At 41.9% G+C, this 18,279-nt stretch overlaps 1 protein-coding gene across 2 annotated transcripts in view; it reads right to left on the bottom strand.

The window, feature by feature from the left end:
- Nucleotides 1-4,461: 4,461 nt before the first annotated feature.
- The window catches only part of MPPED1 (metallophosphoesterase domain containing 1), a gene marked incomplete at both ends in the record, with an annotated part of 49,283 nt that continues 35,465 nt past the window's right edge, over nucleotides 4,462-18,279 (bottom strand). The window contains 3 exons of one of the 2 annotated variants that reach the window (XM_082014469.1): nucleotides 4,462-4,599; nucleotides 8,185-8,318; nucleotides 12,994-13,109. In XM_082014469.1, coding sequence (XP_081870595.1) covers nucleotides 4,462-4,599; nucleotides 8,185-8,318; nucleotides 12,994-13,109 — 388 coding nt within the window. The remainder of the gene's footprint in view (nucleotides 4,600-8,184; nucleotides 8,319-12,993; nucleotides 13,110-18,279) is intronic. The other variant, XM_082014470.1, reaches the window with a different exon arrangement.

Here is an 18,279-nt window from a genome sequence, read left to right as displayed (position 1 = left end):
AGGAACAGGAGGTCCTCTCCTGGCATTGCTGCCTCGCGCTAACCCCCAAAGGACACATCGAAAAGAGGAGGGGAGCGCTTCCGAGGTGGGGAAGTAAGAGGGTTAGAAGTAGAGTTCTAGCTAGAATTGAAGTTATTTTAATTTCTAGACAAAGTGAGTAAAAAGCAACATAATGGCAGTATACAAAATAAAGAATGGCACAAAGAAGGTACATATAAGTACTCCTATTTACACTTTTCACATAAAAAGAGAACAAAGGGACAGTCAATAAACGCGAACGGCAGCACACGTAGAAGGATAAGCGAAATACTGTTGTTCTAATGCACTGTGCACAACCACCCGGGGAGATCACTGTTCCAAAATATCGCTAAAATTGCAGATGCAGAGAGACTTTCAAGAAAGGGACAGGAATGTACCTGAAAGAAAAGAACATTTGCAGTTATATTTGCTATATGTGAGTTACATTAGCAGTGAGCAATAATCTGGGGGGTTAGGAGAGAAATTCTCATACAAATAAGAATAAATGGGAGGGGGGCAAAGATCCCCATGGGCAGATTAGTCCAAAAATTGCCTTCTAAGGGATGTCTTGTTCCTCCTTCCTCTGAAGCATTTACGTCAGCTTTTGGCAGCAATCAGCGATGGGGGAAGATGAACTGCTTCTCCTTATCCCCTCTGGATCCCTCCTGCAGCAAGGCCAGAGCACCTTCCCACCCGCCCTGTCCCCACGCGTCGCCCACAGCCGGGGGTTTTCACCTTCCCTCCCCGCAGCCACCTCGCCGGTGGAGCACCCGGCAGGGCCAGGGGCTGCTGCCACCAGCCTTGCTGCCTGCAGCGACCTCCTTGAAGACAGTCATAGTTTTGGGGTCTCTGGCTTCAGGGGCTACCAAAGAGCATCACCTGAAAGCCTAAAGCCAGTTCCCCAGGCAGGGATGCAGCTGCGGTGGGTGGGGGCTGCCTGGGGAAAGGCAGCTGCTGAGTCCCAGCTTGCTCGTTCCTTGTGGCCAAGGAACATTTCACATCCTCAGCCATACGTGACTGAGAGAGGTAAAAATAATCCTCTTTTTTTCCTTGACGTGCAGTGGTATCTCGCCTATTTGCCGTTGAAATGAACTGAAATTAATCTCGGTAACGGTTCTGCCTGGTGATGGGCACATATGAGCGATACACATCAGCGCACCTTCGGGAGCGGTGCTACCTGGAAAAGTATCAGTGAAGGTCAGCAATGGGGAGGTGGGTGAAGGAGAAATGGGAAATGACTTGAAGGAGCTTCCCTGAATTTAAATACGAGTTGACAATTGCAAAACTGCATTTGTGGAAACCTTCCTTTTCATGGCCTCGCTAATTTGAGGTGGATCAGATTTGAGGCGGATCAGATTTGAGGCAAGAAGCCCAGGCCTTGACTGTGCCCACAAAGCTTAAATTAAAATAATAGTCACCTCCTCTTAATCTCCTTCTCTGTGCGGGTTGCGTCCTTACAGACTCAACCCAGAGCACGAACCGTCCTTCCCCCCGAATGCTGCCCATTCTCCAAGGTTGGCACCCCAGCTCCCGACTGCTTCGCAGCTCCCTTGCAGCACTCCCTCACGTGAGCCTTTCCCTGCCTCACAGGTGCCTCTGGCGTATCCCCCCACCAAAATATAGCTGTTCGAGGAAGCGGCTGCTGTTTTCCCCTCTCTCCGCAACCCCAACTTCCAGCTCGCTACCTTCAACCCACAGGTTGGCTCCTACACCTGGAGAAGACAGGCAGCTTTTCCCACATGGAGCTGAATGCATGAGGTGGATATAAAGAGGCCTTAATTTTTTGTTGTGTGGGGTTTTTTTAAGACTTTATTTGTCTAACATGCTTGACCAAAAATTACAACAACAATCAAGTTATGCCAAAATGATTAAATAACCTTTACGCTTTCATACCTCAAGTACTTGAAATGATATTTAGAAGTAACAGCTGCTTTCATATCTTTTCCACATAAAAATACACAGTATTTTGAAGATACCTTAGGAAAAATTATTTTTAACAGAATAGTTTATGGTTGACATAGAAATTTTGTTGAGGCTAATAAAAGGACCTTTTCCCCCCACTTTAACATTTTAGTCTCTTAAGTGCCGTGAGCGAATGTAAACATTTCAGACTTCTTTAACATACAGCCAATTTCCTGCCACATTTGTTGCAACCCGCTTGAATTGTGACTAGCTAAGACACTTTTATTCTAACTACATGCTATTGCTCATCCTCCCAATGATGACGGGAGTTCATATTCAACTATGAATTTCAGTCCTTGCTGATTTAGGAGCTGATCCTGCAATTTCTACCCCAATAGTTTTGACAAAAGTGGCCCCATCGGAATTCATGGCCAACTGCTCATGCGCTTGTGAACTATTCACCCAAAATACAGTTGCAGGACACCTACAGTTGTTCTGAGTTTCATTTCGGGAAAAAAAAGCAGCACGTTACTTTAGACTCAAGTCGCCCAACAGCTTACAAGAAATGACAGACCCACGACTTGTCATGTTTTCTGGTGGTCTGGTGGTTTCTGGTAGGTCCACAGCGTTAGTTACTGGGCTCGAATGTCACGGCTCCCAGCAGCGGTGGATGAGCTGCTGCCCATGGGAAGCCAGCGAAATGCAGTGTTTCTGCCCACCTCACTGGGAGTTGAGGCCAACATAGCCTGGTTTTTTAACACAGGTATTTTAAATTGTGTATGCACAATTGTAGACGCAGCTGCTACGTGAAGATCACATTTATATCCATACATCAGGCAAAAAGTAACACACACAATTATCCAAGGCATGTGTGCAGATGTGGGCTCTGCACAGACCTGCAAACAACCCAATATTGGTAGTGCAATGATTTGCCCAATATGTGCTAACAAAATTAGTATCTAGATGCCATCAGCCCCAAATTCAGGATGTCCATGTTCAGAATACAGCATTAAATTATCTCCATCAAAGCAAAACAGGCTCCTCTCTGAGCATGGAGGTGTTTGTTACTTCAAGGCAGAAACCCATTTCTTGTAGGGCATGTTTGAAGCACTTACTGGTTTGGATGGGTTTGTAATCAATTCTCAAGCTTCTGCCTAGGATGGGATGGAAATCTCAGCAGTTTCAACACCTCTGTTAACCTGCAGCAAAGCCGCATGGACGGTACTAGCGTTGGCCATCCCAACCAGCTCCTGGCACGTCCCCTGCTTTGCCTGGTGTCACATGCAACGTGACAGACGGATTTCAACTGGGCTGATGATTTTGTCTGGGGCCTCTCTCAGCAGCGTTCATGAGCGGGCAAACAGCAATGACAGCTTCTGTGAGGTGACCCCTGCCCCGTACCCACTGGTGTGTACTTGTTGCTCATCACACTCACACTACTACATAGCCACCCAAAAGCAAATGCCCAAACTCCACCTCGGGATTGATGACCCCTTCCCCTTGACATCCATAGTGTTCCCCAAGGACAAAATGATCACAATGACGTTTAATCACTTCTGACTCGGGCCAAATTCAAACCAGTAATCTCATCATTGGCTGCATGTCCCATTAACAGGTTTTAAACAATTAGTCCCAGTGGGTTTTATTTAAAATACCACTACTGAACACTGAGTGAGGTTTTTTGTGGGGTTTTTTTTTCTTTTTACATACAATCACATATCGCCTTACCATATGAAAACAGTTATATTTTTTCTTTTTTTTTTTTTAAGGGAAATGTCATCGTTTTTTTCACAGGCGAGGCCAGGTTACAAATTCCTGAGTTTATACTGCACTTAACAGTCTCCCTTTTTCAATGTTGAGCTGTTTACAGCATGCCGGCAATATGCACCATTTCCCTTACCATCTGTAATGCCAGATGTAGTAAAACTTCATTTCAGTACAGTGAATTAGGGCCTCTACTGCATTGGTTTTCAAAAGATGCAAAGACTTAGACCTAGAGGACTTGAAGTAATAGCTTTCCTCCTGTGACCGGTCATTCGTGCACCATCTTTTATATTTGCCATGTTAATTAAGGGAAAACATCTTTACCATCACTTTTCTTTTACCAAGAGCTCACTGGGAAACATCTGAAATGAGGAAATCCTAGTCTAAACACTTAAGTTTAAACTGCAAACTTTCTTAAAGAAACACTCCTTTGAAAGACATTGTTCTTTTAATAAGTCCAATATAATGTACGGTATATACAAAAGTCCCTACTTGAGAGATATATATATGTATATGTATATATATATGTGGAATGCATTCACTTTTCTGTGTTCACAAATATTTTAATGGTGAAATGTTAAGTCTTTAATCTGTTTCTGGCACCAAAATGTCTTTGTTCCTCATCCACTTTTGTCACTCAAAATTTATCTGTGAAGAGCTAGCAGGGAAAAAAGAAGAAGGTTTTTGCTTTTTTGTTGAATGGTTCCCTACTGGGATTCTCAGCCAGCAATATAAAGTTGCTAATGTGTTGGGCACAACTTTAAATCCCCATTATAATCATGTGTTCCTTGGAGTGGGTAAGTCAATAACTATAGGTGGATTAAGTGGCTGGTAATTCACAGTGCACACAGATGCATTCACATAGGTAGTAGTTCCATCAGCCATGACACCATAACCTACGAAGAAAGAAAAACTCTGGTTATTCTCATTATTCATTATTATCTTCTCTTTTTTTTTAATTATTCACTTTTATCACACAATGACAAGTGCCGCTTTTATTACTCAGAAGAAATTTAAAAATTCTCTTCATGAAAAACATAAAAGTCTCCTGAGTTAATACCATCTTCATCCTACAGCAGAACTTTTTGCCATCTTTTAAATTGTGTAAGGAAAGCAAAATGGACCCTCACTAGCTATTGGTTATAATCTCGGGCAGCCAGCTCACCAAACCTCCTTAGAAAGACAGGTATTTTTCTCTGCAAAGCTTTTTTTCTTAAAACTTTCTCAGCCTTGGAAAGGATGAGGAGATAAAGCTTAGGCAATTGCAGCACTGAAAAAAACATACTTCTGATCATCTAGGTTCGCTGTCATCAATGCAGCAAACTTTGGGCAATTTTCATCTTTCCACCTTTTTTTCTGTCCTGTGTTGTACATCTTTTAAGCAACCAATGAAGAAAAGGCATTGCTTGCCTAAGGGGAATACGTGTCCATGTGCACCTGGGCAGGATTTGTCTGGTGGGAACCTATTCTTCCTATGTGTTTGAATTTATTGACCGATTTCCACCAAATTTGATGGAAAGACACTAAAATGCCTGCCCAGGCGGAGAAAAAATGGCTTTATTAATGCATTCTCTGACAGACAAGGTGAATTCACACCCCAAGTCACCATAACATTTCCATGCGAGAAAACACCCTTCTGTATTGTCTCACCAGTGGCGAAAAAGCTTTAACTACATCTCACGTCTGACTAGACACCCAAGCCAAACAATTCTAGAGCTGTATCTGCAGAAAATCAAAATTCCAGCTCTAATGCTTGTAGAAATACAGTGAAATGCTGTTTCAGAAAGTGAAGCAGCAGCCCTGGTGTTATGAAAAAGTAGACATACTCTCCATTGTCAAAAATCTTATCATGAATGTCTAGGAAAAAAACATAAGCTTGATTACACTAAAACTAAAAATTTAATGTTGGAAACACTGACTTGAATATTGCATTGAAATATTATGACCAAACATGAAGAAATGCATTCACAATCAGAAATACATGATTTTGGGGAAATCACCTGAAAAGCATTTGTATTAAGATTCAATCTCACCATTAACAAAGTTAATAGTGAAACGTACTCATTGCTACATACACTGAGTTCCAGCTATTCAAATCCTAGGTACCCAGGATCCTACAGTTTTTCTGAGTGCAATTTCGTGTCTTACAGAAGCATTGATAGTTGCATAATTTACAAACAAAGAAACAGTAGCCAAATTCTCTTCTTTTTTGTTCCTTAAAATACCCTGAATAATGCAGGGCCCCCTGGACTCCCCATGGAAAAAACACACTATAATTAGGGACTAGGGAGGGAAGAAAACTCTGTCAGGTTCCTGTCACAGACATTTCTTTAAATCATTTGCTGTTTGGCACAGAACAATTGTTCTGTGTAAAACAAAAACTGCACAGAGGACAGTCAGCATTGCTGCTGGGACTTTCTGTCTCCTCGGCTACGTGTTTGGAGAGAACAGAATCTGCCTGCTAATACGCTCTTTTTGCTGGAAGATTCCTAATGCTATAGTTTTCACTCCTACCCTACTGCCAACAGAGTTTCCTTGGCCATGACCTCATCCAGGTACTGGCTGTAATGGGCAAACCACGATTTTAGCCAGAGTCGCTGCCATGCTGCTTGTCACTTCCATGGGTCGATCAGCAGCAAGCCCATGTGTAGAGGTATTTTTTGGCAGAGACAGCAGTGCAGAGGGGGAATAGAGAAGAAACATCTCTTCTAAGCATCTCTTCCTCCCGGACGTTCAGTAAATGACTGCTGCAGATGTAGCTATGCTCAGTCAGGGGAGGAACTCATCTGTTCAAATCATGCATTCTCTCTACAAAGAGCAGCTTCGTTTGCACAGGCTGTCTGCAGTGGGAATTCTCCTCTGCAGAGATTTAGCATCCCACTGCAAAACAGGCTATGCCGTTCCCCATTTGTTTTCTCTAAATTATGGTAGTTAAGAAGAAGAATACCTTGTTTCTGTGTTCTGATACGTACTGTGCCAACTGTATTAATTCACAAGATTTACCATTCTGTGGAGGTGCCATTCTTTTCCCTTGGGAGCCAAAGTTGGGCTTGGTCTTAGCAGATGTGATTTTGTTTACCTGCCTGAAGCTTCATAGCTTGCTAACTGTTTGCTTATACCCCCTGCAACTCATTTGGCTTACAATTTCTGAAAAGACAGGTTTCAACTGTATTCACCAGCTCTCTTATACGGAATCTCAAAGATTGCTATAACAGTGAAGGGTTAGGAAAAATACTGCCTATGCATTATTTGTTTACTCTGTGATGTAACAGCACTTTGGACATTAACTAGGCCTTAACAGGTCACTGCAGATGAGACACGTGAGGAGAATGGATTTAACTCCCCAGCTGTAAAATAACGATCTTGATCTAGAATGTCTTCTCCATCAACTTTACACCAGCACACCTCTCACCAACGTCAATCCTAAGCTAACATGGTGAAAGGCCCCAGCAGCAAGTCAAGAGTGGGATTTCTTGGGAAGGGTAATGGTTCTTCACAAAACCACTCGTACCCGAGTGCCAGCTACTCCAGTTTTTCCGTTGGTTCATTTCTCCACTGGTGAGACCCACAGGTATCTTTCGAAGGCTGGAGCAGCCCCAGAAGCAGAAAACTGGCAGTTGTAGAGCACCTTTTCTGCCAGTAAGTTAACACTGCCAAGAACTAAGCAGCTGATAATACATGCTTACATGCCAATGGATATGCTCCTGCACAGCCCAGTGGTTTCTTTTGGTGGGGGCACTGCTTGAAGTCTTCTTGCTATGATATGTGAACAAGACAGATGTCTCTATAGCAGACAGCATCTACCTTTCCCCTTGCCTGGAGGTGAACTCCTGCTGCCACTGACTTCAGCAGAGTATTTGTCACCATATACTGACTTACGTGAAGGGAACTCATTTTTTTCACGTTAAAAATCAAATAGTCAAGAGAATGGCTTTATTTTGTCTGGGTACAAAATGTTTCCCCTGCCAAAGCAAATAAATACATGAATAAGTATCCTGAACTTCTTCACAAGTCAGTGGTGACATCCCTCTTGATTTCAACTTCATATATGCACTGATGAGGAGACAACCTTTATTAAATAATCTTGAAGATTAAGCCTTAGAAGCAGCCTTCAATGCATTCTTACCCGTTTTACAAACACAGAAACTGAGACACAGGGAGCTTATATGAATTCTCTTAAGTCACAGAGATTCAGCAGGGGAAAATACAATCCATCAATCCTAATATTTAGTCACTTTCTGTAACTACTGGATTCATGTTCTTATTTTAAAATTCACAGTAATCCTCTCTGTGAAGGAGGCATCACCCTGTTTTATAGATATAGAAACTGAAAGAGAAGCTGAAGCACAAATATTGAAATGTGGGCATCAGCCAATTTCATCTCTATATATGCAGCTAAATAAGTATCTGAATTCCAGAAGTGCTTCAGTTCAGACATTCAAGTTTGAAAATGCTAGTTAAACCAGACAACTTCTGTGTTTGTGGTTTCTAAATATATACAGAAAGAAATGTATTCTGACCTTCATGGATATGTCCAAAAACATGAAGCCTTGGCTGTATTCGTCTCTGGACTGTGTTCAACAGCTCAACACATCCTACCCGTTGCATTTTCTTAGGAACCCAGTCTAGAAAACCTTTGGAAAAGAAAGGAAAGCTTTAAAAGAAGATAGGTTATCTGCAAAGCTGTACAAATGCTATACAGCATTTCTGAGATTTCATGTCTCATGGCTTTTCATAAGCAGCCACAGAATTCACATAGAAAAAACCAGCGTTTTCCTTGGTAAGTAGAAGAGGAAGGAAGGAAAAATGTTTGAGGAAAATCATAAAAGCTCACACAAAGAAAAAGGACTATGATAACTTTTGCCAGTTGTTTTTCGAGGAAAAAAAATCACAAATCGCTCCAATTAAAGCATTTTTGCACTGCTGTTAATGGGAAAACTCAGTGCTTTATCCATTCTTCTTCCTTCAAGAGAGTGAGGTGTACAGAGCAGTATGTCCAAAATCTAGTCCTGGGATCTAGTTTTTTAAATTGTACACTTTAACTGATGTAATGGAATCCGTGTTGCTAGTAATAAAACTACAGAGAAACCCACAGCATTCCTAAAAACAACATCCTCAAGTAAAACTGGTTTAAGCACTTTATGAAACAGCAAAGCCCCACCAGCTTAAATCTATGGCCCTCAGATAGGAAGAGAAACTCAACCCTTCTGCAGCAGATGTTTTTAAGTGCTATATTTACTTGCACACAGTTTGTATAAAAATGCATTTTTTATAATACAGACAAAAATGTACATCAACTTGCTTATATGTCTAGAAACGTACTGCAGGGGAATGCTTGCTGCCAACACTGTTTCGTGTTTCCTTCAAAGTAGTAGTGTAAGAAGGATGTTCTTGTATTAGAGGGTTTGCAATAACCAATCTTGTTTTCTTTCTATTGTTCTGCCATTTTCATCAGGCTCAAATTTGGAAACCTAAAAGATACAATCATCCTGTTTTTCTTTAGTTATTCTGGTACTTTCCCCGTGTGCCTGTCATAGCTTTGTACCTCTTGGATTGCTGCAACAGTGTGAACACACTGTGCCTTTGCAAAAAGTGTAGTCAGCCAGCGATCCATAGAGTCTGGACCTAGTTTTCAGATGTTTACTTTTGATGTCCACTCAAGCATGGCTAAATAGCAGCTAACCAACTGGCTTAACAGACCAGAACTGTGGTATTCAAACTGTTGGAAAAGCTCTCAAGATTTGCTAGAGCTTCAGCTCTATTTGGGTTCACACATTGAGAAATACCTTTTTAGAAGCCGGCACTTGAAAACTGGGCTCAGTATACTGTGGGATTTTATGAAAATGGTAAAAATTTGCCCTTATATCATAGTTACTCAGAAAGGTAAGTCCAATTTTCAGAAATGAGTTGGGAATGCAGCATCCTAAGTGTCAAAAAGAGGAAGTTCTGATAATGGCCATAGACTCCTAATTCACTCAGATGCCTCTGAAGACGCTGCTTGGCTCCTGTTGGGGGTATATACAAAGAGAAAGCCCCACTGAATTAGAGCAGAGCAACGCTCCGTTCTGTAACTGATTTTACCAGTCACTCTTGGTATCCAACGCAGGTCAAAATTCACTGTAGGAAATAGTAAGTAGTTAAGATGTCAAAGTGAGACCAGCAACTCCTCTGGAATCCAGTCATGCTTTTTTGAGAGCAAACGCATTAGAACCATAGATTTCGTTACTTCAGTGATTTGAAACAGTTAATTGTCAAAACGTCGGCGGTGAACATAAAGCCAAAAGTATTTCCACTTCAAAAACTTCACTAAAACAAAAATCCATACAATTAACTTCTCCATTAAATTAAGCATTATTTATGTTGAACATGTTTTTGTTTACATGCATTATCACCCTTCTGAAGCTTTCCCATATGTTTGCAGCTTATTATGTACACCTGACTACACAAACTAAGAATAATTGATTACACCTAGCTAACAATTAGAGTTCATCTTAGGGTTTTTTAATGTTTGGTTACTTGAAACAGGTTTCTGCAGCTGTCAGGAAAGTATAAATCTTTGTCACAGACAACCAAGCAGACAGCTACAAATGAAGACTTAAAAGTGAAATTAAATTAAAAACAAACAGTGAACTTTTTGAAGAGAAATAAAAGAATCATAAATGCAGATCTTTAGGAATCAGGGATAAGACCTAAAAAGTTATACTATACCTAAAAGTAACAAAAAAATGCTGATATAGAAATGAGCATTAGCACTGATCCCATAATCATGAATAATATATTTCATAAGCTATGAAATACATGGCATATGTTTATTGATAATAAACAGGTTACTAATAAAATGGTCACTAATAATAGCTGTTTTAACCTTTGTTTTCTCATCCTGTGTGGACCTCCTGTGTATCCCTGCCCTGGTTTTATCCCAAAGCACTGCTCTAAAGCAGAAAAAAAATGACTCAGATTTTTGTTACGTGGCTAACTGACTTAGAAACACAAAGTCCATTAACTCTTGATGGTGCTTCTGCATCTAAATCATGCAGGCAATTTTAAATCTATCTAATAATGTGGTATTACTTAGTTTAGGAGGATGCACATTCTTTTGAAGTCAGGGAATGAGAAAGCAGCATAGAAAATGGATGATGGACAGAATTTAGGCAGCCATCCTGGAGGAAAAAAAAGAGGAATTTGCAAGAGCACTGATTGCTATTTATGGTCATTAGGAACAGCTCTAGTAATGCTACCCAAGATCAGAACAACAGTAATCAGCCTTCTGCTTAAAATAATTGGCTGGGAGCGTCAAGGAGGATCCCGTCTCCCAAAACGTCTGTGGACAGAGAGCTACACAATAAGGAGGTTCTGTAAGTTAGGCAGAGCGCTAATTTCTTTTGAAGCCTCATGTATTTGTTGCCATGGGTGTCAGGGAGACCAACAGCTGATGCCCTCAGGCACAGGGCTCTGTGCCTGAGCCATCTATTAATGCATCAATAAGAAAAAGACAAAGAAATGGGAACTTCTAAAAAGAAAATCCCTGGAGGATGGTTGAAGCTTAAGAATGAAAAAAAAAAAAAAAGAACAAATACTGAGACATGGAGATGGGGGGAATTCACGTTATCCCATTACAATCAGTGGAGATGGGCAGCTCTTCCTCGGAATTACTGCAATTATTAAATTACTTTTCAATTATTCAATTTACTATTAAATTTATTATTAAAGCACTTCTGTTGTGTGCCAGATCTGCAGTGCTCTCTAGAGGTTCTCCTCCCTCTGCTGATCCCAGAGGCTGCCTGGAGAGGCCTGGGGGCTAAATCAGTGAGCTGGCTGAAGCTGGGTGGTGTGAACCCCTCCCTCCACTTTCCAACACCGGATTTCAAGTCTAGATACAGGGATATTCTTTGGATCAGCTGAAGCCTGAATTTCTTTACAGCTGATCAGCTGGTTTTAAAAATGGCTTTAAAAGTGCTAGAAAAGCTTCTGAAAAAGTTCTAAACATGACTTATAAATAAAACTATATCAAAGAGCCAACGTCATGCCTTGGATCCTGACAGGGATTATCCCCAGTACTCACTGTTTGATGCCGATATCTCAAGGTCTAAACAATTTATTTCTGCCATCCGCTTTTACGATACAGGTCCATATTAAAATCAGTCTATGGCACGGCATGGGACTCCCCTTAGGTGAAGTATCAAAACACGCGCCCTTACTGTGAGAAACCCTGCTCACAAAGAAGCCCTTTCCCCCAGGATTAGTGAGCAGTGGAATGCAAACATGTCTTTCTGAAGAAAACAACAAAACACAAACCCTTTAGATACTTTCTCCTCCAAGTTCTGAAAGAGGAGAAGAAAGGGTGGAAGACAAGAGGGTTTTAGCTTCAGGAAATGGGGGACTCTAAAGATTTAAAGAAACCCACTGCCTTCATTTCACACAAAGCACTCCTCCACCGTAAGGCTCGGCAGAACACTTAAGTACATGCTTCACGTTTGTGTCCATTTATTAAATTAGTGAGAGTTAAACACATAGCGGCGTTAAATACAGCTGGCTATATGTTAAATAGATTGAAAATCATGTTAAAAGCCTTAAGCCTTTACTGAATCTGGACAAGTTTCTGTGATTATATTATTTACATAACACAGATAATTTCACTAGTATCTAGGAATAGAAGAAATGTCTCCTGGCTTTTGTATCAGCTATATTAATATTTGTAAAACACAAATGCAAAACTATTTCTTGTTGGTCTATTGGTGTTGCCAGATTGTATTACAGATAGGCAATTCACCCACACTGTCCAAAGAACAGGCAAACAATGGCAGCGTTTGGGTTTCTGAAGCAGACGATGCACCGAGTCAGCATGACAAGGAAAAATACAGAAAAATACCAAATTACTTCTTGGTGGGGGAACGTTACTGCAAGTGAGGGAGAAAGACAGTACTAAAAAAAGAAGATCCCACTCCTGCATTTCTCTTCAAGCAGGCCCCATGCTTTACATCTACCGATTTTACCAGTGGCAGAGTGGATGCATAGGAGTGGATGCAGGACGGATGCAGAGGAAAGCTAGACCTTGCTAATTTACAAAGCTCATTAAGGCTTTACATGTTCAGGTTTTATTTTTTAAGCCATTATTTAATTCCCTACCATTGAGAATAGCTAATCATGAAACAGAAACCTGAGCTGAAGTCCTGGTGCTGCTGAAATCAGTACGGATGTTAGTTTTGACTTCTGTAAACAAGCCAGGATTGCACTCTTTGTCTAAGGAGAGCCATCAGTTACTGAATAATCATCCGAAATACACAGCTAAGAGCACTAGTAGTTTCTTACCGAGAGGTGGTCCATGTGTTATAAGAATATCTATTCCATCTGGAATAAGGTTCCATTTCTCTAATAGTGCTTGGCCTCGTGGAAGATTAAAGCCCCAGCCATAAAACCAAGGTTGCCTGCCAAGAGAGGAGGAGAATGTCTTCAGTGCTACTTCCATGTACTGGTTATCTAATTAAAATACGGAGATTGACTCTCTACTAGCATGGAATTTGGAGACACAAATAGCATTCATTTTCTTCTTTGCGTGCGCAGTAAAACCCTCTTTCCATACAACCAGCGTTATTCAACTTGTGTGGCAAAACAGTGCAGTCCGTACCACTTTCAGTAGGCAGCGTACGTTAAAATATTCACAGTATTCCTCTAACTAGGTGAAAAGTAACCCTTAAAAGACCCAGATACCAAGATCTCCATGTGTGGATTAGCATGCTGGACTCCCGCAAGATCTAGAAGACCACCTGTCTCAGATACCTAGGTGTGGATTTATGTTTCACATTGGCTCCCACCACGTTTGGCCGCTAGCCTATGACCAGCTGGGCAAGGACAGACCCTGGCACAACGACAGATCCCGCTCCAAAGTCAGAGACGTCATCCACGCTGCTTTGTTTCCCTAATTGGAAATGTCCCATCAGAACAAGAATACTGCTTCTTTTCTTACACATAATTTTCTTCTGTCCTCAGGTGTGTTGACTTGCTTTTAAGTCAGACTTTCCATATTCAGGATTTCTTATCAGACGGGCGTTTACATTTTTTAAAACATATTTATGGAGCAGCTCATCATGGAGCAGTGGGACTGTAACGCTGCCAGTCAGAAGCCAATTTATCCATATCTTGCTATCCCATTGATTAAAAAACTGTATTTCACAGCAATTATATCACAGTGGTAAATTATGTCTTGCTGACTATGCTCTAATTCTAGGTCATAAAATTGAGGGGTTACTTTTGGGTTGGCATTTTTTTGTAATTTTTTGACTGACGTCCTCTGGCCATATCCATATTGGGAGAACAACAAATAGGCTGCTGTGATTTAATAAGGTTTATGATAATTGCAGCCTTAGTGTTTATAAATACATACACATCAACCAGAGTTCGCTTTGAGATCTTACTTTGTTGAAGAAAGCTTTACACTCCCTCACTGCATCAAAAGGCAGAAAAAATTCTTACAAACAAATTCTCTGAACTCCACTTTGCATCATGTATGGTAAAAAAAAAAGAAAATGCCCATAAAGCTATTATTCATTCTCTTCCATTACTGATGCTTGCCTAACATTTCAAAAATTAGCATGTGTTCATGATGATGTATTTTACAGTTTTCCTTTCGGAATGCTGTAAAGCACATACTTATTGAAAACAGTTTTAAAAATACAAAGCTTGCTAAAATATAAAGGGATGTGGCTTATGCCAGGGAAGAAAATAAAATTCTGGTACAAGGAAAGGAAGAAGGGGGATTTGCAGAAGGTTTCTTGCCTTTCTTCCACAACAAAAAGAGCCTCAACTATTCCAGACAGATGACTGAAAGGTTTTCTGTGTCCACAGCTAAGAGCTCATCTCCTGGCTCTTCATCACACGCCCTGGATAACCAGGGTCTAGATAAGCAGGTGTCCCGGGGTGGGGTGGGGGGGAGTGAAACTCTGTACATCTGCCACTGGGACCAGCAATATATCCCAGCCTCCAGAAACTGTGATGAGGGAGGTGAAGAAGGTGTGGGAAGAAGAGACGCTAACAGCAGTAGCAATGAAGTGGAAACCTTGTTCTGAGTCAGGCTGCTCAGACCAAGGCCGCTGGCTTGACACATCCCTGTATCAGGAATATGAAATCACACTTTTCTGGGGTGGTGACTCATGGTCCAGTTAGGAGGCTGAGGGGAGACCTTATCACTCTTTACAGCTACCTGAAAGGATGTTGTAGCGAGGTGGGTGTTGGTCTCTTTTCCCAAGTAACAAGCGATAGTACAAGAGGAAACGGCCTCAAGTTGTGTCAGGGAAGGTTTAGATTGGATATTAGGAAACATTTCTTCACCGAGAGGGTGGTCAAGCATTGGAACAGGCTGCCCAGGGAAGTGGTGGAGTCCCCATCCCTGGAGGTATTGAAAAGACATGTATCATAGACTCATAGAATAGTTTGGGTTGGAAGGGACCTTTAAAGGCCATCTAGTCCACCCCCCAGCAGTGAGCAGGGACATCTTCCACTAGACCAGGTTGCTCAGAGCCCCGTCCAACCTGACCTGGAACGTCTCCAGATGTGGCACTTAGGGACATGGTTCAGCGGTGGACTTGGCAGTGTTAGGTTTACAGTTGGACTTGACGACTTTAAAGGTCTTTTCCAACCTAAATGATTCTACGATTCTAGTTACTGGCTTACCCTGCAGTAAGCTACCAGCGACGTTACCGCGTAAGACTGCCAGGCAGAAGCGCACCCCAGCTCGTGCAGCTCCATCAGCCTGTCTTTACGTTGAGCTCACCATTGTCAGAACGGGAGTGTTTTTATCTCACAGGAATGCCCTGAGAATAAATGAACTGAAGTCTGTGAGGGGCTTGGATATTCCATAAGTGGGAAGCTTTATAAAAATATAGAGCTTAGGCTTTTTCTGAACTCTCCATCCGCTCCTGCCTTGGGATTGCGTTCCACACCTTACATGCCAAGTGTCTTTTTTCACCAAGATGAAAACATTCAGCTGTTGGGCAACTTGTCCTTAGGCCCAGGGCAAGTTTTCCAGGAGCAAAACCTCACCGACCGAAACTATTTGCAAGGGCAAACAGGAGGCAAACAGAGTGTCAGGTCCCTCGGTGGGAAGCGAGGCGAGGGGCCGTCCCGCACCGCGCAGCCGTGCCAGCCAGAGCAGAAGGGGCCGTGGCCACCCCGTGCCCCGAGAAAGAAACCCAAGGGGAAAGATCAGTATTTGTCCAAGAAGAAGTGGTCAAAACCCTACGGAATAATTATTTTAAGTACACAATGAAGTGTTTATAAAACGCTCGTGACTGTCACAGGTCTTGCCAGAAGTCAGCTTAATCCTGCTGAGATCCACACGGCCGGGGATGGCGTATGCAGCGGCGAGAGTCTCTGCCTGCCTCTGCTGGGGCCAGCCTGTACATGGCCACTTTTTTAAAAGCCCGTTTCCCCTTATGAATAGGCATGATCTGCTTATTAAGACAAGCGGCAGCTTCCCCTCCCTCCCCTCCTCCCTTCGCGGTGACGGCAGCGCCTCGCCGCCCAAGCGCGGGGCTGGTAAGTTACGCGTGCCGGAGCCGTTCTTTTGTGAGGGGCAGACGTTACAACTTGCGTGACTTGCCGCTATCCTGTCTTTTGTGACAACCCCGAGACTGAAAGAGATGTCTGGAATATTTCTGGTGAAGAACACCTGAAGTCCGAGGAAGGACTCGGCAGAGGAGGTCGGCGTGCTTTACGTCTGAGGGAAGACAGGCAGATCATACGCTTCAGTGCCCCCACCCCCAAAGCAAAACCGTCCTCCTAGGCACACCGGGATCTTACAAATCCCCAAGTCCCTTCTTCTGAAAATTTACTGCAAAAACAGCCATCAAAGTTTCTGAGTAGGGAAGCAAAATCTTCTCTAATACCCACTAACGAGCCCGTGACCTGGGCATCATGCAAAGACAACTTTGTCTAAAATTTCCATTAACGGTCGAACCCGAAAGCAAAGTTCAAGTCTTCACACCAAGCACAGAATTTTTGGATCTGCAGCTACTGCTTGCTCAGGAAAAGTGAAGTTTTTTTACAGATTATTTTTCAATAATACTTTACATTTTACAAAGAAAATACTGTCATGTATGTTCGATAAGAGAAAAATCTTCTGTTCTCAAAAAATCCCCAAGAAAAATGTATTTGGCAATTAAAGACATACATCATGAATGTATTTCACCTCTGAAGTGAAGCGCTCAGGTGTAGAAATGTACTTTAATTTAGGTCTTATCTTCTTAAAGTGAACAATTTGAGTGTCTCCACATACCAAGGAAATTCAACGGTATTGTTATTATGATAAGAATACTGACTGTCTACATATAAGACTCTAAGGGGAAAATATATTGGAAGTGAATTTGTTTACAGCACAATTAACCCTATGTTAAAAACATATGAACAAGTTTGGCAGGTCAAATAGTCTACCATACAAAAAGGGCTGAATTATCAGAATTTGTGCTAGCAATCGGATGTTGCTTTATGTACTGAATTTCTATCTATCTGTTCTAAAGTAACCATTGGAATAATTTTCTTACAGAATGATAGTTGCTATGACAACCATAGCAAATTTTCCTTTTCTGAAACAGATGTCTCATTTAGTTGAAAATTAGAATGTGAAAAACCCATGGGAAAAATTAATTCAAACTTTAACAGAACACTGACTACAATGTAATCTCTTATAGGTTAACCCCTTAACATCTTTCTGCTCTTTGATAGTAACCTTCTCATATATTTTAATTAAACCCATTTAACCTCCTAGGAATGACCTTCTTGGCTATCATTAGTGCTTTAGTTGTCTTTGAAAGGAGCATTTCTGTTACAATAATAACAGAAAGAAGTCATGCTAAAAAAAAAGTGGTCAAACATATTACAGCCTTAATTATTTATTAGGTTTTCTTCTTTTATTCAGCTACTACTGTAAAGAGCTACCATGCCGTCCAAGAATTCTTTTGTCATTTAAGTGGGGCATAACTTAAGTTTTACATGTGATTTACTGTAAAGGGTGGTGATGCACTACACAGATTTGACCTGTCATTTACGTGAAAATTGAAGGTTTTCAATTTTCGAGCCACTGGCATCCATCTCAATCTGCTCAGCAGGCGTACAAAAAGGAGACACAAAAAAGGATCCTTGACGGGGGGAAACTACCAACGTGCATGAATTCTTCTATTACGAGCAACGAGAGAGTGAAATCTGAGTCTCCACTACCTTGATTCAATTTAAATGTTCGAACTTAAAGAACGGATTCCTTCCCCTCCGTACACTTACCAGCCCAAGGGGACCCTCCACGGTACCTGGTCATCGGCTACAGACAAACGTGGCAGGCAGCCAGCAGGCAGCCAAGGAAATCCTCCTACCGCGGCGCTGCCCGTCGCGCTTGCAGGGTGCCAGCCACCAGGAGAACTTCAGGACTGCAAGGTTTACTGCAGCAGCTGCATCCAGGTTGTCCAGCTGAGCAAGACAAATCCTGCCACCAGTGGGCACGCAATTACTCTCTTTGACTTCAAGGGAAAACTGCCTTGCATAGTCCAACAGCCACGCAGAGCTATGGGTGGTAACTGACTGAATGGCCATCAGCGTATCACAGTGATCGGT

The sequence above is a fragment of the Phaethon aethereus genome (assembly GCF_964289735.1).
Source record: "Phaethon aethereus genome assembly, chromosome: 1".
Taxonomy (NCBI): Eukaryota; Metazoa; Chordata; class Aves; order Phaethontiformes; family Phaethontidae; genus Phaethon; species Phaethon aethereus.
The sequence above is the reverse complement of the archived record's forward strand: the minus strand, read 5'-3'. Positions and strand labels throughout refer to the sequence as shown.